General features: G+C 51.1%; 1 protein-coding gene across 2 annotated transcripts in view; it reads right to left on the bottom strand.

Annotated features, from left to right (window-relative positions):
- The window catches only part of Rin3 (Ras and Rab interactor 3), a 108,199-nt gene that overhangs the window by 7,069 nt on the left and 73,141 nt on the right, over positions 1-27,989 (bottom strand). The window contains exons 5-8 of one of the 2 annotated variants that reach the window (XM_041633397.1): positions 26,843-26,934; positions 14,433-15,926; positions 11,262-11,570; positions 1,056-1,187 (exon numbers count right to left, since the gene is read on the bottom strand). In XM_041633397.1, the coding sequence (XP_041489331.1) occupies positions 1,056-1,187; positions 11,262-11,570; positions 14,433-15,926; positions 26,843-26,934 (2,027 nt within the window). The remainder of the gene's footprint in view (positions 1-1,055; positions 1,188-11,261; positions 11,571-14,432; positions 15,927-26,842; positions 26,935-27,989) is intronic. The other variant, XM_041633398.1, reaches the window with a different exon arrangement.

Consider the following 27,989-nt stretch of genomic DNA (forward strand, 5'->3'; position numbering starts at 1 on the left):
CGAAGCTACACATGACAGCAAAGCTCTCAGCTTTCCCTGGTCCCCCAGCTGTGAAGACCTCAATGAAGCACTTAGGCCAGGCTTTCTGCATCCAGAGGTGGGCAGATGCAAACACATGCAAAGGTGGTCAGCCTCTCTCAAGAACCACAAAGCCCAGAGGGGACACTTGTGCCCGGGAGGCTAGTTCCATTCTTCAAGGGTAGACGCCCAGAGGATGTGTCATGGTCCCTCAGAGCCTGTAGCAGGGCCGCTGTATCTCAAGGGATTCTTAGGGAGGGGTGGCTGAGGTCCTAGCCTGAGGAAGTGGTGGGTAGAAGGACAGGGAAGGGAAACTGAGGGATGGGGCAGCAAATCATACCCCTCCTTCATTCAGCCAGGGAGTAGAAAACCCTTAACCTCTCAGCAACTTCCTCCTACAGACAGAAGTCCTGGCCAGGGTTGGATAAACAAGTGTCCCAGGGGCCACTCCATCTAAGACCTGATTTCTACTAATCACATGACACCTTCTGCCACTTTAGTCTCTCGTTAATACCACCAACTTTGCTGTGCCCTCCAGGAAGAATGCCAACCCCCCCCCCTTTTTCATTTGTTTATTTTTGAATCGGGGTCTCACTATGTAGGCCTGACTGGCCTAGAACTTAACTATGTAGACCACGTTGGCCTTGAACCCACAGAGATCCACTTACTACTGCTGTCTGAATACTGGAATTAAAGGTGTGTACCACTATGACCAGCTTTTTCCTCTTTTTTATCTGCTGGCTCCCACTCGCCCTCCAATGTTCAGTCCAGGTACCACCTTCTCTAGAAGCCCTTCATGACTGCACTGTCTGATCGTCTGCTCCCAGTCTCTGAACTTCCTACCATCCCAGTTTTGTCAAACTATGGTGACAATTTCTGTCTTCCTGATCAACAAGCTATTTAGGCAGGGCCTGCGTGCACGTCCCTCAGCCTTAACCTGAATCCGGCCCTATCGAAGAAGCCCTTGTTGGGCCACCCGGCTTGGGAGCAGGTGACGGGCCTGAGACGGCGGTGGGTGTGGGGTGACCCTGACTCACCCTCCCCCAGCTGCAGGGCGGGGTCCATGAGCTCCATCATGTACTCCACGTTGAGGAGCATCTCAGTGAGGTTGCTGCGGGCCAGGACGTACATGAGGACAGGCAGGAAGTCGTCGGCCCCGTAGGGCTTCCCTGCAAGGAGAGGGTGAAAGCTGTGAGTGCCAAGTGCCTGTGAACCAATTAGGGACGGGGGGGGGGCACCCTGGAAGAGCCAGGTTTCCATATTCTCATGGCTCAACAGCGAGGACCCTAACAGTTCCTAGGGGCAGCCCCCTGAGGTTTGTGGCTCAGTACAGGGCGTCAAGAAGGAACTGAGAAAGCTCTGGGCTGGGGCAACAAAACTCTGGTTTCTTGCTCGTTCCTCATTCTTCTCCTACGGTTATCCCTGGCTGCTTGCTGGTCATTAAGTTCTTATTGCACATCATAGGCCCCGCTAATGTGGTGTGGGCTTCTTCAGGGAAAATTCTTCCCCATTTGCAAAGACTGAGATCCAACCCTGTGCCCAAGAGCTACCTCTGCCTGAGATCCACCATGATGCCTGAGATCCATCATTAGCCCTAAGACCCACCTCTACCTGAGAGCCACTCCTGTCTAAGATCTAGCACCCTCTGAGATCCACTTCTGCCCCGGGATCCACTGCTGAGATCTACTCCCGCCCAAGGTGGTGTCTGAGATCCATCCCTTGAGAACATCACCATACTTGAGATTCATTCCTGCACCAAGATCTATTACTGCCTGAGATCAATCACTACCCCCGAGATGCACCGCTGTGCCTGAGATCCACCACTACCAGTGGTCCAAACTGAGCCCCATTGGTGGAAAGATGCTTCACGACAGACTTTCCAAGGGAAAGGCAGAAATAGAAACTGGCCTGCAGGGCTAGCCTATTTCCATAAGGTAACCATTTCCACAGTGACCAAGTTCAAACTGCAGACACGAAGATGGGAGGAGATGCGTAGCTAGCTCCCCCCAGCTTGTGCCAGCTGCCTCCAGGGCACCAACAGGTCCAGCCTCGCGAAGGGTAGGGCAATGCTCAGAGCTGGGAGCCTGTGCTTGGCTGTGTTGGTCACTGTTGGGACTAGATGTCTGTGTGTGTGTGTGTGTGTGTGTGTGTGTGTGTGTGTGTGTGTGGTGTAGGCAAGGAGCATGTACGTGGGCACTGAGGCCTGATGTCTGCTTAAGGACCAGCACAAGCTGTGAGCATAGGTGGAACACATCAGTCAACTCCTAGCTGACTCTTCCAGCTGTACAACAAGTGGCAGGAATTATGCCCTGGGGTGATGGGTGTAACTGTGAAATAATTCCCCTGTGATCTGAACACCTGGCTTGCATGGATCAGAGCTCACACCCTGCCAATGTCAGCCTGTGGTTCCTGGTTTTAGCTTCTGTCTTTCCCAGTTCCATCTGTTCACCATCTGCAGGCACACGATGAGCTAATCACACTGCCAAGAGGTGGCAGAGACCTTCTGCACATTTTATGGGCTGGGGGACTTTAGAGAGAGTGAACTCTTTCTCTTCTCTCCCCCCCCCCCCCTCTCTCCCTGTCCTGAACTCACTCTGTATACCAGGCTGGTTTTGAACTTGCAGAGATCTGCCTGCCTCTGTCTCCTGAGAGCTGGGATTAAAGGCGTGGGCCACCACCTCCGAGCTAAGAGTAAACACCTGCTCAGGAAAATAAGCCAAAGAGTGCTCACCTGGGTACCCTGCAGACTAGGATAGGTAATTAGGAAGACCCTAGCTCAGTCACTCTAGCTCTGCAAGATTAGACCTCTCCCGAGGCTGCGACAAACCTCCGTGAACACTGGAGGGCAATAATCAACTCAGTCTGTTACTCAGGAGTGTGGTGTGCGTCAAATGAGAAGCTGACGTTAAGTACAGTCTTTTGGGGGCATTATCTCTTAGAAAGGTGGCATACAGCACCAGGTAAGCATATTATTGTTTTCCTAGGCCATACATACACTCTCATTCCCAGCTATTCAACCGAGTCTCTGTTACCAAAGTGGCTGTAGACACCGTGCCAATATACTGATACAGCTGAAACAGAAGCACACACAGAGAACCAGGGGCCAGCCAGAACGGGGGTAACTGTGGCCTCCAGAGCGCTGAGCTAGTGGGAAGGATTCAGCAGTGTGTCACCTTCTCTTTCTCAGCTCACTCCCGGTTTTGCTGAGTGAGCTTTTCCTGAAAGCAGGTAGCTGATGCACCAGCCCTGGGGCAGCACGGGGCTCATGACTAAATTGTTTGGACCTTTGCCCTCAGACATCACTGTGGCTTCTAATACCTTCATTTCTCCTGGAAGTCATCCCTGAAGACCCCCACCAATAGGTCTGATGCCCTTAAACATGGGCTTCTGGGTCCTGTCGTGAAATACTGGGAAAATTAACATCACGTGGGAACAAAGGGTCGCTTTACTGGAGCATCGGGTCCAGATAGATAACAGACACCTGGACACCTCGGGACTTCACCCCACTTCATTTGCTCCAGTAGCCCATGCTGGCTTCAGCCGGTGGGGTTGGTGTTTCTGTTAACTTGTTTAAAGCTGGAGGCAGAGGCACAGAAGAGCAGGGTATTCCTTGAGTCTCCTGCCTGCCCAGCTCTCTGGCACCAGTGCTAGCCTCCGCATGCCAGGGCTTTATCTGGCTCGGGGTTAAGGACTGTGCTGGTTAGCTTTAAATGTCAACTTGCCACAACCAGTGGTTCTCACCCTTCCTAACACCGCAACCCTTTAATACAGTTCTCTATGTTGTGGTGATCCCCCTCCCCCACCATGGAATGATTTTTCATTGCTACTTCATAATGAATTTTGCTACTGTTATGAGTCTGTAATATAAATATCTGTGTTTTCTGATGGGTTTAGGCGACCCCTGTGAAAGGGACATTCCATTCTAAAGGGGGTTGAGACCCACAGACTCTCTGGAAAGAGAGTATGGCTGAGGAATTATCTGGATCTGGACGGCCCCTGGGTATGTCTGTGGGGAAACTGTCTGAAGGGTCAACTAATGTAGGAAGACCCACCTTCAAGGTGGGTGGCACCATTTCATGGGCTGGGCCCTAGAACTGTCTCTGGGAGAGAGATCTAGCCGAGCACGGGATCCTCGCGTTGGTTCTCTCTGCTCTTGGCCCTGGATGTGAGGCTCAGTTGCTGTCTGCCTTGGTATCACTGCCCTGCAACAGTGGACGCTGGAGCTGGAAGATGAAGTAAACCCTTCCTCCGCTGGTTCAGATCAGCAAACACCTGGATACCCAGAGCCTCACCCCACTTTCTATGCCTTCCTGGTCCATGGTGGCATCAGATGGTGGGGTTTGGACTGCCAATCCAGATGTCAATGCCTGGGACATTTGAAAGCCATATCAGCATGATGAGTCTCAACAACAAACATGGTGACTTCAGTCAGTAGAATTCAGGGTCCCCTCCACACGCCACACGCAGGCAATGTCATAAGCCCCTAGGTCCGCATTAAGAATCCTCTTCCCAGCCAGTTCTCCAGCTACTGTCCCTGCCTGAGCCATCAGTGGATTCTTGGGTCATGTGGCCTTTGTCAGGAGTTAGATGATGAGGGAAGTTGGTTTTCATTATCAAGCTATTGGCTTTACATCCCACCTTCTGGGCCTATGAATCCAGTCCTTGGTCAAAGCCAACTGCAGCTTCTAAAGAGTCGAACCCAACTTCACTACTAAAGACATGGAGGACAGTCCTTGCACCTTCCAAGCCCTTTCTGTGCCTTCTACATCCATCCATCCATCCATCCATCCATCCATCCATCCCTCTATCAGTCAGTCTGTCTGTCCGTCTGTCTATCTATCTTGTATTTTGTTTTTATTCCATGTTCACATATATGTCTGTGTGAGGGCAGTTGTGAGCTGACATGTGGGTGCTGGGAATTGAACCCAGGTCCTCTGGAAGAGAAGCCAGTGCTCTTAACCACTGAGCCATCTCTCCAGCCCCCGTCTTTTGCATGTATATTGGTTAGAATCTTCAATTGGGTACCCTCTTGCCATCCTGTCCTCTCTGAGGGTGCTTTGGTCATTCTTCCCACTCTAGGAATGGATTCCCTTGCTATCTCTGATGATTCAGAGGTACCAAAGGTTTTTTTTTTGTCAGACATACAGAATATAAATCTAAAAGCCTAACAGCTCTTGCCATTTTTCACAAAGTCTGCAGAAACCCCATAGCTCCCAGGTATGACAGATGCCAAGTTTATTCAAAGTCATTGTCTCTTTAACTTCCCAGCTTGCCTGACCCAGGACCCTCAAAATTGTGCTTCGTTGCCATCCCCAGAGCTGGTGCTTGCGCAGGATGACCAGCTGGCGCAGTGATTACAGGATAAGTCTGGCACGATGTGGCTCCAGGGATGCATTCTGGCCAGGTCTAGACTGGTGTGACAGCAGCTATCTTTCAGGAAAGGATGGCATGACCAGTTACGTCTGGCTCCTGTCACTCAGAGTGTAGCCCTCTTCTTGCTGGCTCAACTGTTCCCACCCACAGTCAAGCTGTCGTATTTCTATTTAAATGGGACCTACAGGCTGGGCATGAGCTTCTCTTCCCTGTGTGGTGACGGCAGGAGAGGCAGGTAGTGGGCTTCTTCCTCAGAGAGGAGGGCCCGAGGCCCCAGGGTGGGTAGAGGGCTAGGTGGTGGAAGGCCCTAAGTGGCCCACAGTCTAGGTATCCTGAAGCCTAGGAGCTCAGAGGTCTAGTCTGAGGTCTAGGGGTCAGAAGTCTGGGGAGCCTGAGGTCCAGGAGCAGTGCTTGGGCAGGTGTGGTGGGGTTCTTCTGAACACAGGGTAGAGATGAGCTCAACACAGGCTATAGCTGTGGCCGAAGGGCTCCCAGGCCTTCAGCACAGGGATGTTGGCGTGTGGATAAGGCTACAGCCTGACACCTGACAGCATGAGCTTCTGGGAACAGAGAAGGGAGTGCAGTGGGGCAGGGAATGGAGGGATGGGGGAGGAGCCAAGTCTTGAAACTGACCAGTGTCAAGTCTGAAGAGAATCTGAGTCACTTGAGATGTAGCTAAGAAAATATCACCCCCATGTAACTGTGATCATATTAGCTGTCAACTCCATAGAATCTACAATCACCTGGGAGGTGGACCTCTGGGTCAGTCAGTCATAGGACCTGCTCATATTAGATGAGGTGAATCATCTTTACTTGGGTGAGACCCGGGCCTTGTAGGCTGCAGATCGTAAGCTGAGCACTAGCCAGCATTTATTGCTCTCTTTTTTGACTGTGGAATGCAATGTGACCAGCTGCTTCAAGCTCCTGCTGCCATGACTTCCCAGCCAAGAAGAACTGGACCTTGAACTCTAAGTTTATTGTTTATATTTTTTAAAATTTATTTATTCTCTATACAGTGAGTGGTGTGTTTGCATATATACCTGCAAGCCAGAAGAGGGCATCAGATTTCATTAAAGATGACTGTGAGTCACCATGTGGTTGCTGGGAATTGAACTCAGGTCCTCTGGAAGAGAGCAGCCAGTGCTCTTTACCTCTGAGCCATCTTCCAGCCTGAACTCTAAGTTTGAAAGACCCCATTTTCTCTTCTGCTGCTTTAGTCGGAGAATTTGCTCGAAGCAGCAAGAAAGTAACTGAGTCAGCAACTGTGAGGAAAGTGTGACAAACACTGCGGCTTAGGTAAAAAACGATGCAGAAAGGAAACCTGCATTCTCAGATGCCAGCCTCGGGGCTGCAGAGATGGCTCAGCAGGTAAGAGTGCACGCTGCTCTTGCTGGGGACCGGAGTTTGCGTCTCAGCACCCATATTAGGCAGCTCACAAGCGCTGTAACTCCAGCTCCAGGAAGCCCATCGTCTCTCTGTTAGAGCATCTATACTCATATGCACATATTCAGCACACAGATACACACACATACACATGATTAAGATAATAAAAATAAATAATAGAAAATCAGTGTAGACAAAGAAAAGAAAGGCCCTTGAAATGTAACACATTAGAGAAAACTGACGGTAGCTGTTGCTAGATGTTAATTCCTAAGCCTTTTTGAGCTCCCAAGGACCTTTAGAGGTAGGTGACAACCTGCAACCCAGTTAGAGATGCTGTGTCTGCAGAAGCTTACACAGGGACACACCCACAGCTGTCATGAGAGCTCTGCAGCCTGTCTGGCACTCCCAGAGTCTGTAACATAGACTCAGGATAGCACCGACCGGGCAAGGGTCCAGAGAGATAACCTATGTGATTTGAGAGAAACTGTGTGTGTTTAGGAGGAGAAAGCACTTGACAATTTCTGGGATAAAAACGCACAAGGGTACCTGGGCATCCTTGTTTCAGTGAGCCATTTCCGTTGAAAGATCTTAAGTTTGAAATCAGTCTCAAATGACAGGTTAAAAATGTCCTGGGGTGTCACCCAGCACTCACGGCAAAAGCTGAGCATGGTGTGTGTGTGTGTGTGTGTGTGTGTGTGTGTGTGTGTGTGCATGTGTGTGCACACATGCGTGTGTGTGTGTGTGTGTGTGTAACAAGTAGATGGATCCCTGAAGTACACTGGTGGGCCAGCCAAAACGAATTGATGAGCTTCAGATTCGGTGAGATACTGTCTCAAAAAAAATGAAAAAGCAGGTAATAATTGAAAAAAGATACCTCTGCTAGTGCACATGTACGGGGACAGACAGACACACTCCCAGAAATTTTATTTCAGACAAAACCCATGCAGAATACCATGTGTGAAACTGGTGGAGGTGGGGCTGTTGGAGGAGGGGCCAGCCTGAGCGCAGGTGTCTGTGTCCCACCTTGGTAAGTCCCCAGATGCTTCACAGAAGGTTGGGATCTACAATGTGGTTCTGAGGTAGGAGGATAGAATAGGGAAGGAGGGTTCAGAGGCATCAAAACTGACATATCAAGAAGCCAATGACAGAGGAAGGATGGAAACCCCTCTTTCACTTGGGATGATAAAGGAGAAAAGCCCAGTGATCTTCAAGAGCCAGAGAAGGTGCTGCTATGTAAGCCACCTGTAAAGGACAGGGATGCTCAGAGCCTGGGGCCTGGAGCCTCGGACCCTTCCTAGCTCTCTGGCCTATTCCCATCCTTGGATTCTTGACAGTACCCTTTTCTTAATCAACTGTCTCTGTTTCTATTACTACCCACGTATCCTGGTTCAATTCTTTGTTTCAGCATATACGAACCCGGAAGTCTCAGTGGGTGTCTCCTGATCTCTGATCCATGCCTATAATACCCAACCTTCTCATTCCCAGGAACATGGTGGACAGACAGTGGCCTCTGCATCAGAACAAGCATACTTGGGATCACATAGCCTAAGAATGGGGAAACTGAGGTTGAGTGGTAGGTAACTCCACAGCCCCTGGTTAACCCGACAGCTTCTGGGTACAGCACCCACATGGTGCCCACACAGAGGTCCCATAGGTTTACCATACAAAATTAGGGCATGGACGTGGGAATTCAAACACAGAACCATGTGGGTGGGTGAGCTGCTTCTTCCCAAGTGAAGATGCTGAGGGTCTGAGTGGGGCAGCCCAAGATGGAGTTACAGCAACTGGGCTCCCATTTCAGGGCTTAGCCTCCATGGTCGGGAACTCAGTGTCCCTTGACGAGATGCCCACTGGTTTCTAGTCCCAGTCTAGACCTTGGCCTGAGCCTCATGGCTCAGAACCTCTGGCCTGGGCTGCCTGTCATCTCATGTCCCACTGGCTCGGTCCTGCATTCTTTCTACTGTATCTGGCTGGCCCTCTTCTACAGTAACATCTTCTTCATCCTGCTTTCCTCAAAGCTGGCTAGTCTCCTCCTTGCTCTCAGGGCAAGCTTTGAGTCACTGAATTCATAGTTAAGCAATGCTGGTGTCTGAATGTCTGTCCCTGCGTCTGGCTTTGTAAAAGAATTTCAGGAAGCCATGGTCTTCAGGGAACTGGGGCTCAGAGAATGAAACGGCAGAGTCCTCAGTTTTGACTTCACCCCAGTCTTGGAAAGCCTGGGGGAAATTACCCCTCAGTTAGAAATAGCCACAGGCCAGACAGGCAGTTAGCGAGTGTGAGCATCCGGCGGCGCACTAGTCACAGTCCACCCATGCCCCAGAGCCTACACCAGTCTACACAGGAGGAAACTGAGGCTGGTGCCTGCATTACCAGGACCGTCATGCAACTAGAGGCATCAGGGCACAGATGCCTAGAGAGACATTTGGGTTCCTATGCACGCCCCTGCCCTCTCTTTCTTTTTCTTTATTTTTTTTAAATTTATTTATTTATTTATTATCTATACAGTATTCTGTCTGTGTGTATGCACCAGACCTTATTACAAATGGTTGTGAGCCACCATATGGTTGCTTGGAATTGAACTCAGGACCTTTGGAAGAACAGGAAATGCTCTTAACCACTGAGCCATCTCTCCAGCCCCCCTACCCTCTCTTTCTGACTTGACCCAGCACACTGCTTCCCCCACACTCAAGCAGGATGCCCCAGGCCTTGCTCCTGTTGTCGCAGAAGAGAAGCTGTGTGACATCCCTAGTTTGTTTCATCAGTCACGAGGGGGCCCTGACCTTCAGCTTCCCACTGCCGCCATCAGGCGTGCTAGGTACCTTCCCTGGGTCCTGGGCCTCTGGGGCTGACTGTGTAGCCTCAGAGTAAGGCTCAGAATCCTGGAGGCTGCCCATTGTTGCTGCCCTTTTCAGGCAGGATTCAACTGTAGCCCCAGCCTAGGCCTGTTTCTTGGTCTGCAGAACTGCACAAGGCCCCCAGCCTCCAAAGGACAAACTCGTCCCTTTGCTTCTCACCACACATCTCCATGGCAACACAGCCATCACATAGCTTCATCCCCGTGTGGCATTTGCCCTCCAGGACCTCAATTTGCTCTCTCTCAGTTGCAGGACACATATTGGTCCTACACAAAAGAGGGCTTCCAGCCTGGAGCTGCAGCCTCTGCCAGGCTCAGGAGGGAAACTGGCTAGGGTGAGGGGACCTCGTTCCATGCCCCAGTGCCACGCCAACAACCGCTTTGCCAGGTGGCTCATTCCTAAGGAACATGCAGAGGAAGAGGGGTCTCTCGACTAGCCCCAGGTATGGCACCTGCTGGTACTAGGCACCAGGGTCAAATGTCACAGCTTGTTTCTAACATCAGCAAGTGATTTAAGTGTGGCTCCGACCCCCTAGAATCCAGCTTTTCTTCCCACGAGGAAGCTAGGCTGACTCAAAGAGATAAGTGACTCATTCTAGGTCCTACAAGTGGGAAGGGCAATCGGAACCCAAGTCTAGGAGGCGTGATACTCTTCCTACCGTCATCTGCCAGGGCCCATGTACAACTAACTACACAGGAGGCCATCAGAAAGAGGGCATCTAGCTAAAGGTCTGGGTGTGGGATGAACTCTGGCCAGCATTTTATTACCCATGGAGCATGGGTTCTGTTTCCCGTGTACCTAGAGGAGTGCTGTGGTAAACTGGCTACAAAAGGACCTGGTCACTCCACTCCTTCCCCTCCTCCCTGGACCCCCTGCAATGCGATATTGACAGGTCAGAATGCCACGCCATCATGATGCCAGGTCTACTATGCTGGGCTCCAGCTGGCCACAGGTATACGCCTAGGACAACATATTGGAGGATGAAGATATTATGGTCTGAGGTTCACCCAGAGAGCCTACATCCAGGTACCACCTGGGTGTAGATGGGCCTGGTCATCTTCCATCGGCAGCTCCCGGTGACTTCAGTGAGTCTAGACCAGTTTCTCTTTGGTGGTACAGGGAGTTACTAGCATAGCTGGACCCGTCCCCTCTATGTGGACACAAGCTAAAGAGCCAAGAAGGCGACCTTTTGGAAGTGCACATTGCAGATGTGATTGGCTGAGATGAAATCACACTGGAGTAGGGCTGCCCTGAGCCACTGTGTCCTGTGTCCTCCTAAGAGGGGAATGTGGACACGGAACACATGGGGGAGTACTGAGTGAAGACTGTTGGATTTTCAGACTGGAGTGAGGCTGGATCAGATCCTACCCAGTGCCTAGAGCAAGCGCAGCCCCGCCCCTTTGATCGTGAACTTCTACCCTCCAGCGCTGAGGCACAGCGGTTCTGGGTTTGAGTCACCACGTTTCAGTACACAGGGCGCCTTCTCTTGGTGTGCATGGACACAGGTATGACCAGCTTTTTCCCTGCCTCGTGGGCAGCAGGAAGCACCGGTTCCTCCTTGCCCACGTCACCAGGGAATGCTTCCTATTCCCATCCTGCCCTAGTTCTATGGGAGGGACCCAGCCTGCCTACCTGGGTTGCCAAGGGCCATGGAGTCGTAGATGAGCTTGCAGGTCTTAAGCAAGATGGAGATCTTCTTCCCCGGCGAGTAGGCCTTGTGCATGCTGCTCAGCTTCTGCAGGATCTTCTCCATGACAGCCACCTCAGGCACGCTGGTGGTCACGCCCAGGTCGGTGGTGGTGGTGGCCAGGATCACCAGCTGGTTCTCCTTGAGCTGCTGCAGTGAGCCGTCCCGGCTGTGGATCTCCAGCAGGCTGGAGTTGATGGCGTCCTTCAGGGGCTTCAGGACACACTTGTACAAGGCTGACTCCACAATGGCCTCTGAGGGGAGGGGTGAGAGTGCGAAGGTGAGGAAAGCAGCTGCGGAGGCCCTGCCACCTGGCTCTGCTGCCTGGCAACACAGCCCTTCCATCCCTGGTTCTTACCTAGCTCTGATACGCAAGACAGAGAGACACACTGCAGAGGCACTGGCACCAAAACCTCCCATGCTTAATATTCGGGTCTCTCCACTGCAATGTTTCCCCCAGAGCCAGCCTAGAAGCACAAACTTCAGAAGGCTCTGGACACACTGTAGCTGTGCAGTGGACAACCTGGGCAGCTGTGTACTAAGGGTTTGGGTGCCCAGTAAAATTATTCTTTGTTTTGTTTTGGCTTTTCAAGACAGGATCTCTCTTTATATCCCTGGCTGTCCCGAATTCATTGTCGACCAGGCTGGCATCAAACTTACAGAGATCTGCCTGTCTTTGATTTTGATTTCCTTTTTTTTTTTTTTTTTTTGGTTTTTCGAGACAGGTTTCTCTGTAGCTTTGGTGCCTGTCCCGGAACTAGCTCTTGTAGACCAGGCTGGCCTCAAACTCCCAGAGATCTGCCTGCCTCCCCAGTGTTGGGATTAAAGGTGTGCGCCACCACCGCCTGGCTCTGTCTTTGCTTTCCGAGTGCTGGAGATTAAAGTTGTGTGCCACCACTGCCTGGCTTGGTAGAATTTTTCTTTTTCTTTTTAAAATAACTTATTTTTATTTTATGTGCACTGGTGTTTTGTCTGCATGTAAGTCTGTGTGAAGGTGTCAGATGCCCTGGAACTGGAGTTACAGACAGCTGTACGCTGCCATGTGAGTGCTGGAAATTGAATCCGGCTCCTCTGGAAGAGCAGTCAGTGCTCTTCACGGCTGAGCCATCTCTCCAGCTCAAGGTAGGCTTATTCTTCATGCCTCTTGCCCTTCTCAAGTCCAGGAGACTTGGCTCATCACTCACTCCTGCTTTCCTGCCCGCACTGCTCCTCCAGACTGCCAGGCCTGCCTCTGTCCCTGGGCTTCTGCATCTCACGTTCCCCTCACTACACAGTTATTCTCATGGCTTGCCCTTCGCCATACGGCTATCACTGGAGTCAAGCTGCAGTCTTGATCCCCCTGTGCGGTGGGAGTTAAGTAAGCTTGGCTCTTACTAGGTTAACTGAGGTGGAGGGAAGATACACCCCAAATGTGGGCAGCACCTTCCATTCTGGGCTTGGGTCTTAGGATGAATAAGAAGGAGAAAATGGCTGGACACCAGCATTTATCACTCTTGGCTTCCTGACTGTAGATGCAGGGTGACCAGATGCCTCCTGCAGCCACGACTTCCCTATCACAAAGGACTGTACCCTCAAACACTTCCTTCCTCCAGTTGCTTTCATCAGACATTTTGTTACAGCAACGGATGGGTAACTAATACAACTGGCCCCACCCCAATCCAGAACAGGGATAGCTCTGGATCACCTCTCCCTCTTCATAGCTCTCCTCCTTGCCTCAAGATCCATCCATTCCAGGCCAACTTTAGCCTGACCTACCTTTCCCAGGGCCTCTAAACCTCACTTCCTGCCTGTTTGACGCTTAGGTCATCTTCCTCCATGGCTTCCTGACTTTTCTGCAGATTACCTGACACTTGTCACAAGAAGAGCTCACTGAGTCTAGGAGGGACTTTGTGATCAGCCTGCTGCCATTATTTTCCAGTACAACAGATGAGGAGCTGGAGGCATAGGGCTCTGTCAAACTACTTATATAACTCACTTCCTCCCCAGACGAGCTCTGTGGGGTAATGCCTGGGTCTCGGGGACATGGTAACTGTTAGTGGAAAAAAGTCAGGGGTTGTGTGGGTGGCCTTCTGATGTACCACCCTGAGCATCCTGCCAGGTGCGCCCTTTAATCTTAGTGGGGTGCACACATAGCTACAGCCTCCCAAGGACACAACACCATAGACTTCAACATACCACCCACCACCTTCCTTCTGTGCCCTAATACTGTGGCCTGGTGACTATATCGGTCCTCAGGAGCCAACGATTGAAGCCCAGCCTCCTCCAAGGAAGGCGGTGCTTAACAGTCTCTTTTCCTAGGACCTCTCACTATGAATCATCATCCTGCAATATCAAAGCATCTTTGAGATAGGGTTTCTCTGTGGCTTTGGAGCCTGTCCTGGAACTAGCTCTTGTAGACCAGGCTGGTCTCAAACTCACAGAGATCTGCCTGCCTTTGCCTCCTGAGTGTTGGGATTAAAGGCGTGCAACACCACGGCCCAGCCAAAACTGATGCTCTTAATCACTAGGTAAAGGAGGAAAGGTGCAGGACCACAAGGAGGAGGTCGGTGCCTGCAGGGGCAGTAATGGTTATCAGGTAATCCCCAAATCTCTCAATACAGTTTTTTGTTTTGTTTTGTTTTGCTTTTTGAGAGTCCAGGCTGACCTCCAACTCACTATATAGCCGAGAATGGCTCTGATCCCGCCATCCTCCTGCCTCCACTTTTAGTGCTGGGACTACAGGTAGATGCTGTCACACCCAGCTATTGCAGTGTGGTCTCCCTGAGGATTTTCAGTATATACACAGCTGTGGACATGCCACAGGGAAACCGATCACCAAGAATCCTAATTGCAGAAAGGTTTGCAGGTTACTGGGTTAGAGGCTGGTGGGGGAGTGGAGGGTTGTTGTTGGTGGGTTGCCTGATAGGAGTGGTCAGGAAAGTGGGCTGCTGCCTGGAGTTGGCTCCCTAGAAGTGGAGCCTGAGAGAGGGATTTGGGCCCGGCAGAACTGTGGGGCAGTAGGAGAGGAAGAAAAACGAGGCCATTAGGCAAGCAGCTCCAGAGGCTGTTCTGTGGCCAGGGCTGCCTGAGGGTCCTAATGCACCGCCCCCCTCCCACTCTCCCAAGCTGGCACTGACCGAGTTCCTCCTCCGAGTACAGGTTGGGCTCTACCAGGGCTTTGAGTTCTGTGCTCTGCAGCAGGTAGCTTTTGAGCTGGGTCATCATGGTGCGGATCTCCTGCAGCATCTCGGTGCTGGATGTCTGGCGGGCCATCATCTCCAGGCTGTACACCTTGTAGTCCTGCACGAGGCTGCCAAAGTAGGAGCCCTTGTCCTGCGCCAGCTCCACCACCTTCTTATACAGCTTGCGGTCGCTGGAGAGGAAGGCGTGGAAGACGCTGGCGAAGTTGACGAAGCTGAGGCGGTGGCGGGCCTTGTCCAGGATCATCGAGGGCTTCTTCTTCACGTTGGGGCTGCTGAACTCCAGCTCCTCCTCTGCACTGCTGGTGGAGTAGGAGTCTTGGTCGGTGGCGGAGGCAGGCACACCCAGGCTGTCTGAGAGTGAGGCCAGCGAGCCCTTGAACTCTGGAGAGCTATGGGGGCAGGTGCTGGCCTGGGTATGGGGGTGCTGCATCCCGGCTTGCGGGGCTGGACTCAAGCCTTCCCAAGGTGCACCAGGTGCTGGTTTCTCAGAGGATGCCTCTCGTATGGGGTGCTCAGCTCTCTCCAAGGGACTGAGAAGGGTGGAGGCCAACTGTCGAGAGACCCGCTTCTTCCTGGGTGGCGGAATAGGGGGTTGTTTGGCCTTCCCAGGAGGCACTGGTATATTGTCAGCATGGCTGGCTTTGGTCTCTGTTTCCTGGCCTTGCTCTGTGGCCCTTGAAGGCCTGTCCCCAAGACTGCTCACGGTGCCTTTGGGAGGCAGGCTGAGAGAGGCTGTCCTGGAAATACTTGGGTGGTCCCTGTCTGTTGCAGTCCCCACATTCTGGCTATCCAGAGACACCCTTTCAGAGACGCGCCGTCTGGGAGGAGCTGCTGGAAGAGCCTTCTTCAGGGGCAGTGGAGGGGGAGGAGCTGGCTGCAAGGGGCTGGGAGCTGTTCCAGGCTTCATCTCTTCTTCCCCAAAGGGGCCCAGGCCTACAGCTGGAGGTGGGAGACTCTCACAGGCTGTCATGGGTGGTTGGTTTGGGTGACCTGGGGGGCCGGGCGCATGGGGTGCAAGAGGAGAGGTGGGTGTTAGTGGGGAGTTGGGCAAAGGACCAGCAGGTGCAGGGGGCACAGGAGGCACAGGAGGCCGGACAGGACCTGCTGGAGGAAGGCTGGGTACCGGGGGTGGAGGTGGGGGACGGCGTGGGGACCCCTTAGAGGTGGGTGAGGTAGCATCCGAGGTGGCAGGCACAGGGCGTGGAGGGCAGCTGACAGGTGGTGGATCAGTCGGTAGGGTGCAGTCCTCGATGAAAATGGGATTCACAAACCACAGGCGGTCATTTCCCACAGACAGCTCGATTTCACAGGAACAGTTTGTGTAATGGGTTGTGGGCCGGATGCTGGAGGCTGCAGGGGCCCCAGGGGCTGGGCCTCTGAGGGGCTCGACAAGACCTCTTGGAGGGTTCAGCGAGGAGTCCCAGAAGCCTGAGGGAAAGAAGAGCAGAGGCAGTCAGTCCTCCTAGCCTTGGGGGAGAGGCCCTTGCTTTTGTGTAGGTTTGTTTTCCCTTCTTGGACTCTGAAACTTCTCCCACCACTTCCTGCCTGGAGGGGAAGTCCCCTGTGTACCCACCAGCAGAGGGTGGAGGAGAGCTGGGAGGGGACATGAGGAGCCCAGCTTCAGTTCTGTGCCCATGTGAGAGTTTGCTATGGAGAACTATGATTCGGGTGGGATTGACCGTGGCCTTGGGCATGTGGGAGGAGGGCATGGTGGGGACAGAGGGAACAAAGTTGTGCCTGCAGCTCTCCAGCTGGGTACCCTGGGCAGACTGTGTCTTAGGTCTTGTTCTAAGACAATGGGTGTCTCAGCAGTAACACTACAGGGTGCTGGGAGGGAACCCTATGGTAGGCAGGGGCTAGAACTCAGCTGGCACACACAGGAAAAGGGAACCAGAGAATTATGGGTGATAGAATTGGACCTATAGCTGTCCACTATAGGCTGCTGTCTGTGACTTGGGAGGGTCTTGACACTGAGGAGCTAGACTATGGGACAAGTGAGGACACAGCTCCTACCGTTGAGCAAGCCCTGCCCTGCTGGCTATCCACCAACCAGTCTTCATAGCCTCATTGTGACTAAAGCCACCAAGGCAAGGCTTGGCTTGAAAGAGCTTGGCCTCTGGGTACCACATACCAGCAAACACTCAGGGATGCTCAGAGCCTCCCAAAAGACACAGGGGTCTGACTTCTGGAGAATAGGCTACCCTGAACTCATGAGAGTGGCTCTTTTTGGAGAGAAGCATTGTGTTCATTTTAAGTTCATTTAAGGAAGAGCCTGAGCCATGCTGGGCAGGACTCTTGGGAGAATGGTGCACACGGCTTCTCAGTAAGATGCCTATGTGAAGGAGTGCTAACGGTGTCACCAAGGAACGAGGGCTGCAGTTGTACAGGGACTGTATTGATGAGCCCTAAGCACAGGCTTTGTCCCCACTTTACAGATGAAGGCAGTGACGTAGCTAAAATGTTTTCACCGAGGTCACAGAGTGCTGGAGGTGGAACCGGTCAAACTAACCCGTTGCCTCCTTCTGAGGAACTTGCACCACTTCCCACCTCGGTTGCTCTGCCTATCAGTGGGTGGCTGGTGGCTCTTGCCCCAGCTAGAGATGTGCTAAGAACATAGCAGCACCTTTGTTTTGTTTTCTGGTATTGGGGATTGAATCCAGGGCCTCCTACATGCTAGGCAAGTGCTCTACCACTGAGGTATATCCCTAGCCCTTAGTTTTTTGTTTTTTGTTTTTTTTCAAGACAGGGTTTCTCAGTGTGACCTTGGCTGTCCTGGAACTCGCTTTGTAGACCAGGCTGGCCTTGAACCCACAGAGATCCGCCTGTCTCTGCCTCCCAAGTGCTGGGATTAACAGGGTGCTCCACCACTCCTGGCTTAATGTTTTCAAAATTTGAGAAAGAGTTTCACTAAGGTACCCTCTTGAGGAAGAGACCTGGTCAGTCATCCTCATCAACTTAGACCATGAAACCCAATACGGACAAGTTCAACAGAACCACCATACATGGGCTGCCCATGCCTGCTTCAGCATTGCCAGGGCATACACTTCATTCATCTTAATTTGCCCAGGTTGTCCGTGAACATTCAATCTTCCTGCCTCGGCTTCCAGAGCAGCTGGGATGACAGGCCTGCACCACCAGGCATGGCCACAACAGGTTCTTGACGTGAAAGGAAAAGTCAGAACATGGCAAGGGCGTGCAGAGCCAGCTCTATTGATGGCATGTTCAAAGACCTTGGTGGCCTGAGGCTGTATGCCCATCAATGTGAGCAGGGTCCAACCCCATGATAGAACGCAAGCTGAGATCTACCCAACTGTGGGCACCAAAGAAGCATGCTACTCACCATGGAGCTCAGCTCTAGAAAGACTCTGCAGCACCTGGCAGCCAGCCCAGAATACCCAGCTGTCACCACAATAACAAGATGACGGCCTTTCATGTGACTTTCTATAACATGCAAAGCTCCCTCCCTGTACATCGTAGCCACAGAGTAAGACGTGACCAGGCTAGGTTTTTTTTTTTTTTTTTTTTTTTAACATAACCTGAGGGCCACTCTTCATGATGGCCAGGCTGTGGCTTAGCTGTCCAGGACAGCACCCGACCTCTGAGTGACCAACTCTGGGTACCCAGAACACACATATGCTTATTTTCTGTGGAGTAATCATTGAAAACACTGTACCCAAGTCTCTAGGAGCCCAGTAGAGCGGTCCAGTCCCCTTGAAGTCTTGCTAGCAAGGAGCCTCAGGCAGCCGGGAAGGTGAACTATTCAGTAGTCCCAGGAAGCTGAGCTCAGTTCCCTCCATGTCCCGTAAGACATGTGGATGAAGGACAAAGTCATGGGGTAGCTGATGTCCGGAACTCCCAGTGCCTGGGTACACTCTCCCATCATTGCTTGCTGAGGACACTCAAGGCCTGGGAGATACGCCCCATATATCTTTTCTAGAATTGTCTTCTGGGTCTTCACTCCATCTTCCATTCACTTCTTTCTGGACAAATGTGCTGCCCTACCTTTGTGTCTTAGTGGGTACTGTTCCCTCTGCTTAGAATGAGTTCCCTCCCTCTCTGCCAGGTGCCAGGTTCTTGCTAATCTTCTAAGACTGGCCTTCTAAGTCTTAGGAGACTGATATGTGCAGGATGCCTGTGTCCCTTAGTCCTACTGGGTTCTCTGATGGCAGGGACCAGCATCAGACTGCCATTCCATGCTTTTGTCTGAGCGCTCCATCACACTGTGGGCTTTAGAAGGCAGCACTGGGGCCTTTTCCTTTTGTGCATCCCCAGCTTCCAGGATGGTGCTCCAGTGAGCAGGGGGCAGGCATTGGCACCCAACACTAGAGAGTGAACTAGCTTAGTCAAAGCAGAGCAGCATTCTAGGGTATGGGACACTGGCCAGTCTCACTTGGCAGGCTAGGTGTGGACAAGCTGAGGAATGGGAGGATGAGGAGATGAGACAGTGAGAGAGGAGGGAAAAAGAAAGCAGAGGAGCTCCAGGTGGGGAAGGACTGTCAGCCAGCTTATCACTGGACTGCAGGAACAGAATAAAAGAACACAGCTCCATATCTTGATAGCATCTCACAAGTGTGGAGCAGGCACTGGGGGCTCTCCTGAGGTCCAGGGCTCAGGCTGCTGCTTGCCTGCCCCCAGGACAATTAACAGGGCACAGGCTCTTCAAGGCAACACTACTTCCAGGGGAAGGTGATGCTGGGCACTGAGGGGCCACATATCAGGGCCTGCAACTGTGTAAGGGAAGCAATGGGGCGGTCAGTTCAGGGCTTTATGCTTAAAACAAAACAAAAAAAGGAAGTTGAAAAATTTTTCTGCAGCTTGCAAAGAGCCAAGGCTGAAGAAGCAGAACCTTGTGTCATGCAATCCCAGCAGTTGGCAGGGACTGGCGGCACCATGCCAAGTCTTGGCTCAGCCGCTCAAGTTCCGGTAAAGAAGGGCCTGTCCCTTTGACTGAGGTGTAGGGCCATATATCATACAGGCCCATATACATTGTATGGCAGTTAGACTTCCAGGCCATAGTTTGCACCTGGCCTCACAGAAGGCCGCTACAGACAGAGGGTCAGCAGGATATGCCAGTGCTGTTCTGCTCCTTCTTTGTAATCTGGAGGATGCCTGGGATAGAGACGTTAATTCGGCCTATGTGACAGAGCTGGCATACAGAGCAGGAAGATGGGGAGACGTGACAAAATGGGCATAGAATAGGTGTGGATGTGACCTCAGATATTTGCCTAGTTACCTAGGCAACAGAATGCTAATGAATTTCCCCCTCAGTTTATGTTTTGGTATAAAAGCTGTTTGGAGTATAAATGCGGGTGGATTTTCAGGATGTGAATTTAGGACTTCATGAAGATCACTGAAAACTCCCTCCCAATATAGTCATGTAAGTTATATCTTTAATCCCATACCTCCCCTCTGGTCCAGAGAAATAATTTATGGTCCGGGCTGGCACTGGACCCCGACACTGAGGCAGCCATTTTGCTGGTACCAAGGCTTTCCGAACCTGGATAGGGGGCATGTCTTGCCAGCTTCAATCCCTGCAGTGCTTGGTAGACCTGTGATGTGCCAGCTGCTGGATTGTGGTACCCGAGGGCAAAGTAATGATTCCCATACCATGGAAATGGTTGGGAAGCTCTGGGAACCTAGGGAACACATATCTTTGTAGCATCCAAAGATGGGCTGTTGGACTTTCGCTCAAACTCCAGTGTTTCTCTTGGTGTGTATGTGGGCACCTGCAGGTACATATGTGTGCACGTGGAAGCTGGAAGACAACCTCGGAGTGAGACCACCCTGCTTTCTGAGGACCTGAAACTCACCAATGAGCTAGTCTAACTAGCCAGGATCCTACCTGCTTTCATCTCCTCAGTGGTGGGATTACAAGTCAAGCTGCCATGCCCATTTTTTTAAATGTGGATTTTAGAGCTCAACTCAGATCCTCATGCTTACGCGGCAAGCGCTTTAGTGATTGAGTTATCGACGTAGCTGTCTCTCCAGTCCCCCGATCACAAACTTTTAACAAATCTTTATTAACTAGGAAATAGTCTCACTGTATGCTATAAAGGAAAAAAGCAAGGCACACACACACTTGGAAGAGCTACACAGTATGTGACTTTCCTATCTTTAAACCACTAGTATCTACACGCCTCAGGCATGTTGGAGAGCCAGGACACAGAATCATCTTCCCTCTTGCATTTAGAATTAGCTGCAAGCAGCTGAGTCTCACGTTAGTTTTGTGGCCCCTGCTGCACCCAGGATGACATTCTACAGAGCCTGCACTGTTGAGCATTGGTATTTCCAAGTCTAAACTTGGCTTTTCTTGTGTCAGCGCATAAACAAACACTCAAGAGCCATCCCATGGTGCTGAGCCTGCAAGAGAATAGCTCTGCTTTGGTGACATCATCCCTGTCCAAATAGCTTAGTCTACTCATTAAAACCAAACCAAGTACAATAAAATACAGTCAGTGACATGGAGAAAGGAAATATGTTTCAAAAACTAAGAATGATTGTGAGACCATTGGGTGCACTGAAAACCCAGTGAATCTACCGTTGACTAGACATTTTTTGACTCTGGGTGTGAGCAAAACAACTAAAAGTCACACCTATGTTCACACAAAACACCAGCGAGAGGCAAGGTGCAGAACTGTATTTTTGCAGCAGTGGAGGGATCATGTATGATTTTCAGCCTCGTCTTTTTCTGGTCTTGTCAGTTAAAAAGAAACCCACAACATGCTGGGATTTCATAACAAGAAAAAGATGTCTTAAAAAAGAAGTGCTCGGAGGGAGGGTACGGTGCAGAGGGAGGGCTCAACATCCAACACAGCCCCTTCCCTTGGCTAAAGGGCACCGTGCTATTTTCCACTGGAGCCAGAGCACGGGGAGGAGGGAGCTGAGGAGCAGGAGGCAGTGCGCAGGTTGAAAGGATATGTTGGCAATGGCTACAGCTGAAGACATAGAGAAAGCCCTGGGTGCGAATCCAGCTCCTATCACATGCTCTTACAGGAAGCCTTACGGTCCATATCCCTCTGTCATCAACAGGAATATCATCCACATAACTCACCTATTCAAAACTTCATAACTGTCATTATAATAACTGCTAGGGTGTTTTAGCCACGCCCCCATCCCAGGAAACTCCATGCCCCTTGTCTGTCACTCCCCAGCTGGTGGATTAAAAGTGAAACATTCCCTGGAGGGGCAGGTGTTTCAGCATGGGATCTCAGCAGTGATCCTGAGTGGAGGGAGTGGGTCACTGGCAGGTGGGCCTGGAGTTTTATAACTTGGTTCCATTTCTAGCTTCCTCTTGCTTCCTGGTGGAGATGTGAGATGCCCCAGACACACATTCCATTGACATAAACTCTTACCATGAATTGTATCCTGCTGTGGAACAATCTCTGTACACCGTAGATACGTATTATTCTCACTGGTTAATAAAGAGCTGACTGGCCTATAGCTGGGCAGGAGAGCCAATCCCAGGAGGATGATGGGAAGAAGAAGGGCGGAGTCTTGGGAGTTGCCAGCCAGCCAGAGACAGAGGAAGCAGGACGCATACAAAATGAGACAACAAGCCATGAGCCACATGGTAGCAAGTAAAATAATAGAAATGGGTTAATTTAGAATGTAAGAGCTAGTTAGTAATAGACCTAAGCTATCAGTTGAGCATTTATGATTAATAATATGTCTCTGTGTAGTTATTTGGGAACTGGCTGGCAGGACAGAAAAGTTTGCATACAGTATTCCCTCAAATTATGAGCTCAAACATGCTTCTCTTCCACTAAGTTGCTTCTTCCAGGTCTGGCAACGTGATAACCAGCTCTAACCTGATGGTGCTATGTCCCTGGCTGCTCTATCACAGGCAGTTAGTGACACTTCCCCCAGAGTGCTCAGACCTGCATAATAATTTACACATAATTCCCCTGAGATGGCGAGAGAAAATGTGGTACCAGGCATCCCTATGGGCTGCTGACCTTTGCCCTGGAATACATGTAATATCTAGTGGCCAGCAGGTGAGCTAACAATAGGATAATGGTGTTTGTTTCTACTGTGAGGTATCTAACCACTCACTTTCTGCTTTTTGTAAACTCACTTATCTCCATGGGACTGGGATAAAGTGGTCTTTTTATTACTACACAAGGGGAAAGAGAAACAACCGAGGGAGTAAAGCAATTTTCTTGCCCAGCTGTGGATCCCACAGGTCACTGTACACCTTTGATAACATCTCTGATGTACACCTCTATAAACCCTTCCTTTAGCCCCCTTTGGCATTACACGCTGTTTGGCTCTACGTCCTTCCGCTAGCAGCAAGAATAAATTAATTTAATCTAATTTTGAATTGAGACTAAGTCTTTGGTCTTTCCCAGCAGATTTGACTGCCACAACAACACAACCTGGTGACGGCCAGCCTGCTTTCCACATCTGTGGATTTGCCTCAGCTGGGCACATTTACAAGGAAGTTTCACAAGTGCTTCTGAGTCTGGCTTCTTTCATTAAACATCATGTTTCAATCCATGTGGTGCCATGAGCCAGTGTTTCATTTCTGCTTAACGTTGAGGAAGCTCTTTAGACACCTTGAGTCCCATGGCTTCCTCTACCAAAAGTGTGTGTGGTGTGTGTGTATGAGTGTGTGATGTGTGTTGTGTGATATTTTGATTGTGTGCTGACAAATAAAGTTTGCTTAGAGTCAGTGGGCGGAACTAGCCACTAGCTGAACATAGAGGTTTGGAGGACTGTAGACAGAGAGGGACAGGAAGTAGTAAGACTCTCAGCCCCGTTCTGGTGGAGGAATGGAAGGAGATAGGAAGTGACTGTGGTTGCTCCCTGTTTCCTCATCTTTCAGGTTCTTACCCCCACTATCTGATTCCCAGTTTTTATTGATAAGATTAATTAGATTAATGCTAAGTGTGTGTGTAAAATCTAATAATGAATGTATGCACCTAAGTTGGTGAATTTGCCTCCCATCATGCTTTTGACTAGATCAAGAGAACACTTGTCCTCAAGCCCCTCCTGCGCAGCTGGTAATGATTATCCCAGTTCTCCCTGGAGATCCTCTAGAGGAACAGTGGCTATGTGGGCTGGGGCTGGAGGCAGAGCCTGGAAGGCTGGTGGGCTAAGGAACAGGGCTCTGACTGAGCAGGCTGCAGGGTACAACAGGCTGTGGTACAGAGCAGAGGTTGTTGCTCACAAAACCCGAAGGCCCCGGACTCCACTTCTTAGGAATTCTCCATACAAGTTTGAGTAGGTTTCCGGTTTCTCCTTCAACAAGTGTGTCCAGTCCTTGGCCAACAGGCTGCATGAGTCCTAGGATAACTATGAATGCAGCTCAACACACAACTATAAAGTTACTTAAAACATTAAGAGTTTTTTTCTTTTTGTAATTTGCATGTTCTCTTGTGTGAACTCTGCAGGTGACAGCCTCCTGTTGCAATGTCAGAAGGTTGGACATGCTTGGTAGAGGAATGACGAAATGGCGCAGCACAGTGCCTTAGGTGCCTGGGCCCTTGGCAGATGCTCTCTGCAATTATCATTGGAGCACACAAAGCCTGGCATGGCTGCAGCATGCACATGCCAGGGCCAGGCGTCTGACGGTTTCAGGTCTCCATCTGTTCCGGAGAGGGACTGGAAAGCCAACCTTTCCCTGGCTCTGGGGAAACGTCAATCTGCTGAGTCTGACTCTGTCTTCAGCACCTGGGAGACCTCATCCGATCAGAACCTTCCAGGTGGTTCTGTAGGTGTAGCACACTTGTTTTTAATGCCCCATTCCCCAAGAAGCTGCTGGCAGGCCAGTCTGCACCACCCTCAGCTTCCTGCATGATGACTTCCATCTCCATGCCCGAGGCCACCCTGTTCCAGGCAGGAATTTGGTTCTCCTAAATTGAGTAGCTTGTTTCCATCCAGCAAGTGCTCCCAGGAGGAACCTACAGGGAGTCTTGGACATCAGCCCCAGGGACTCGTGCCTGAGTCTCAGAACAGGGCCGATGAGTATATGTGAAGTTCAGTGCCCATCCCAGTTACTCAGTTACAGTACAGCAGATTCCGTTAAGGGGCGGTGTGGAATGGGTTTGAGCTCTTCTTTCACACCACTATCCCCAGACCTCTTGGGGAGAAGGCTAGAGCCTGGCCTTGGAGCTGAGGTGGGGGATGTCTTCTCTGGCCTGCTTCCTCTGTGACCTGACTCTTCAGTCTGGGCTAATTTTCCTCTGTTCAGTCAACACTGTAACTATCATGCCAGTGTTTCTGGTTCTGGGAGTCAGTTGCAGACAGTATCCTGTGAGCAGCTGAGTCGTAATAAAGATGCTCTGTCTGCAGACATGCCTTGGCTCTGGGCGCTGAAGTCCTGGGCCTCTGCCCCACGAATGGCCACAGAGGCTGTTGAAACATCTGCCTTAAACACGCTACTCTGTACCACACAGAAGTAGAAGAATTTCTGTCCCCAACATATGTAGGTTTAGTGTTCCAGAAGCTACCAGCCTAGAGATCTTGGCTTCTTCAGAGCTAGCATTGATGAGGCCCAGTCCTAGGTCAGCATCGATCAAACCAGACCTATGCCTGCAGAGACCTCAGTATGGCTAGACACCCAGGAAGAGTCCAGGAAGTCTGGGCCACTAATACATTCTTTTATGCAAAAGAATGGAAGTTGGAGATGCTCCTAACTCCACCTTAGGGTTGGTTGGTTTGGCAGGGAGAAGGTCAAGGACATGAGGGGTACACTCTAGATCCCCATCACACCTGTCCTGGCTAGTTTTATATCAACTTGACACAAGTTAGAGTCATCAGAGAAGAGGGAGCCTCGATTGAGAAAATGCCTCCATAAGATCAGGCTGTAGGCAAGTCTGGAGCATGTTCTTAATTAATGATTGATACGGGAGGGCCCAGCCCATTGTGGGTGGAGCCATCCCTGGGCTGGTGGCTCTGGGTCTTATAAGAAAGCAGACTGAACAAGCCATGTGGGACAAACTAGTAAGCATCACCCTCCCTGGCACCCATATGCATCCACTCCTATCTCCAGGCCCTGTCTGAGTTCCTGTCCTGACTTTCCATGCTCATGAACAGTGACGATAAAGAATAACCCAAAGCCAAACAGACCCTTTCTTCCTCAGATTGCTTTCTGGTCATGGTGTTTCATCACAGCAATGGTCACCCCAGCCAGGACAGCGTCTACTGCTTTTCCTCTTGATGAGGCCTGGGCGAGTCCAGGGCTGACAGGAGAAGCAGGGCTGATGTCGGCCAGCCCACAGAACTGCCTTGGTGTTGGCCTTGCCTTTCCCAGGGCCACCTCTGATGTGATCAGCCTGGTTATGGTCCCTGGCAACGCAGGGGGCCCTGAGGATCTTCCTCTTCAGTGGCTCAGCATGAGTGGTGGGTTCCCAAAATAAAGTTCAGGATCCAGCTTGGTGACACCCAAGGGCATCTCTGCAGAGACCATTGGTGTGATGGCCGGTTTTTAATGTCAATTTGCAACAAATCAGAATCACCTGAGGAGGAAGCCTCACCAAGGAATGCCTTAATTGGTGCGGGAAGATCCACCCCAAATGTGGGCGGCTCCTTCTGGTAGCATCCAGATGAAACAGGGCATGGCAGAAGGAGGATTACTCATCTTTGCTTGCTTGGCCTTCCCTCTGGCTGCCGAGTTGGTTTCTCCTGTTGCAGTTTTTGGTTCCTGGGCAGTTATCAGAATTAGTCTCTAGGCTTCCAGGGACTCTCCAGGAACCCTCTAGGTCCTTGGTGACAGCCGAGACTGCCGCTGCATGCAGCCTTGCGGGTTGAGCAACTATTGGGTTCTTGACTTCTCCAGAGTGAGGCAGCCACTGCAGATCACACAGACTGCCAAGGCTTTGGGCCTCCAAAACCAAGCAACTATCAGCCTCTCGTGTGTGAGACTGTTGCTACTGTTTCAGTGGAAGCTATGGAATATTCAGTCTGTTGGTTCTTGTGGTGGTTTGCATAGGAATGGCCCCCATAGGCTCATAGATTCGAACACCTGGTCATTAGGGAGTTGCGGCACTACTTGACAGGAATTAAGGAGGTGTGGCCTTGCTGGAGTAGGTGTGGTCTTGTTAGAGGAAGTGTGCCACTGGGGGTGGCCTTTGAGGTTTCAGAAGCTCAAGTCATGCCTGCATGAGGCCACACTCTCTGCCATGATGATAATGAACTAAACCTCTGAGCTATAAGCTGGCCCCAATTAGAAGTTAAATGTTTTCCTTTATAAGAGTTGCCATGGTCATGATGACTCCACAGACATGGGACACTGACTAAGACAGTTCTGTTCATCTAGAGAACTCTGATTAATGCAAGAGAGGAAATCCTAGTACCCCCTCACCTCAGTACCCACCCACTCTGGTTCTACAGGGAAGACTTACCCAGGCCCAGGTTGGAGATGGTCTCAAGGTCCAGGAAGCTGCTGGCTTCAAGGATGGCCTGGGGTAGCCGCAACGTGAAGGGCAGTAAATCTCTGTGAAGACAGGAAGGCTGTGTAGGTCAGGTACTAGGCGGATCAGAGTTCTCATTCTCCAGCATCCAGACATCCAGAGAGATCCCTGTCTCACATCCTGTGACTGCTAGGACTTTCATGTAACCTGGGCATTTCCCTAGGGTTAAGGGACAGGGCTGCAGTTGAGGGAGCTGCCAGTAAGATCCGGATCTCGGGTCAGTTTCAGAGATCTGGAAAGGGCACTGGGAGCATGGAGAATCCCCTTGCTTCTTCTTCCTTGCCAGGTCCACACTTCCTTTAAGCATTTTTAGTGACCTATGACCCTGGCCTTCCACATGGAGGTAGGCAGGCAAGCACAGAGGGGGTGTCCTGATGAGCATTTAGCCAGCACCATCTGCCATCTGCAGGGACATTGTTGAGAGAGTCCTTACAGAGATCTTCAGCAGCCATTCAGACAGAGGGAAACTGAGGCCCAAAGGGAGAAAGGGTTTTTCTCAGGCGCCACAATGGGCTGTGGGTAGATGGTGCTGGATCCTGGTCCTCCAGACTCCAGCCCAGAGACTGCCTCTGCAGCCAGGATGGCTAGTCCTGATTCTATGCTTTATCCTGGCATTCAGGGCCTACCTATCATCTTCCAGCCATTTCTCTCTCTCCTCTCTCCTCCTTTCTCCCGTTAGCCTGTCTTCCCTCCATGAAGGCAGAAATTGACCAAGAGGGCACAGAATGGCAGAGTTGAAAAAACAGATACCAAGATTAGCAACCTGCTCCACCACTGCCCCCCCTACATGCCCCACCCACCTCCTTTCCAACCCAATCCCAAGCAAAGAAATCTCATCCATCCACTTGTCATTCACTGGGCACCTCCCCTGTTGGCCTGGAGAGCTATCTCCCTCCACCCATGTCCATCATTGCCTCCCTTCTGTCTCTCCTTTCCTTGTACCCCTCAGCTAGGGGCTTCCAGTTTATGGCAGGGGTGAGGCAATGTCTCAGGGCTTGGAAACCCTGTAGTGTACCATAAATACCATGGCGACTAACAGACCTGTTCACAGTGGGACACTGAGCTAGAGAAAGAACAG

The sequence above is a fragment of the Microtus oregoni genome, unplaced genomic scaffold (assembly GCF_018167655.1).
Source record: "Microtus oregoni isolate MIOR12 unplaced genomic scaffold, Mior012 000043F_ref0000047, whole genome shotgun sequence".
In the NCBI taxonomy this organism is placed as follows: Eukaryota; Metazoa; Chordata; class Mammalia; order Rodentia; family Cricetidae; genus Microtus; species Microtus oregoni.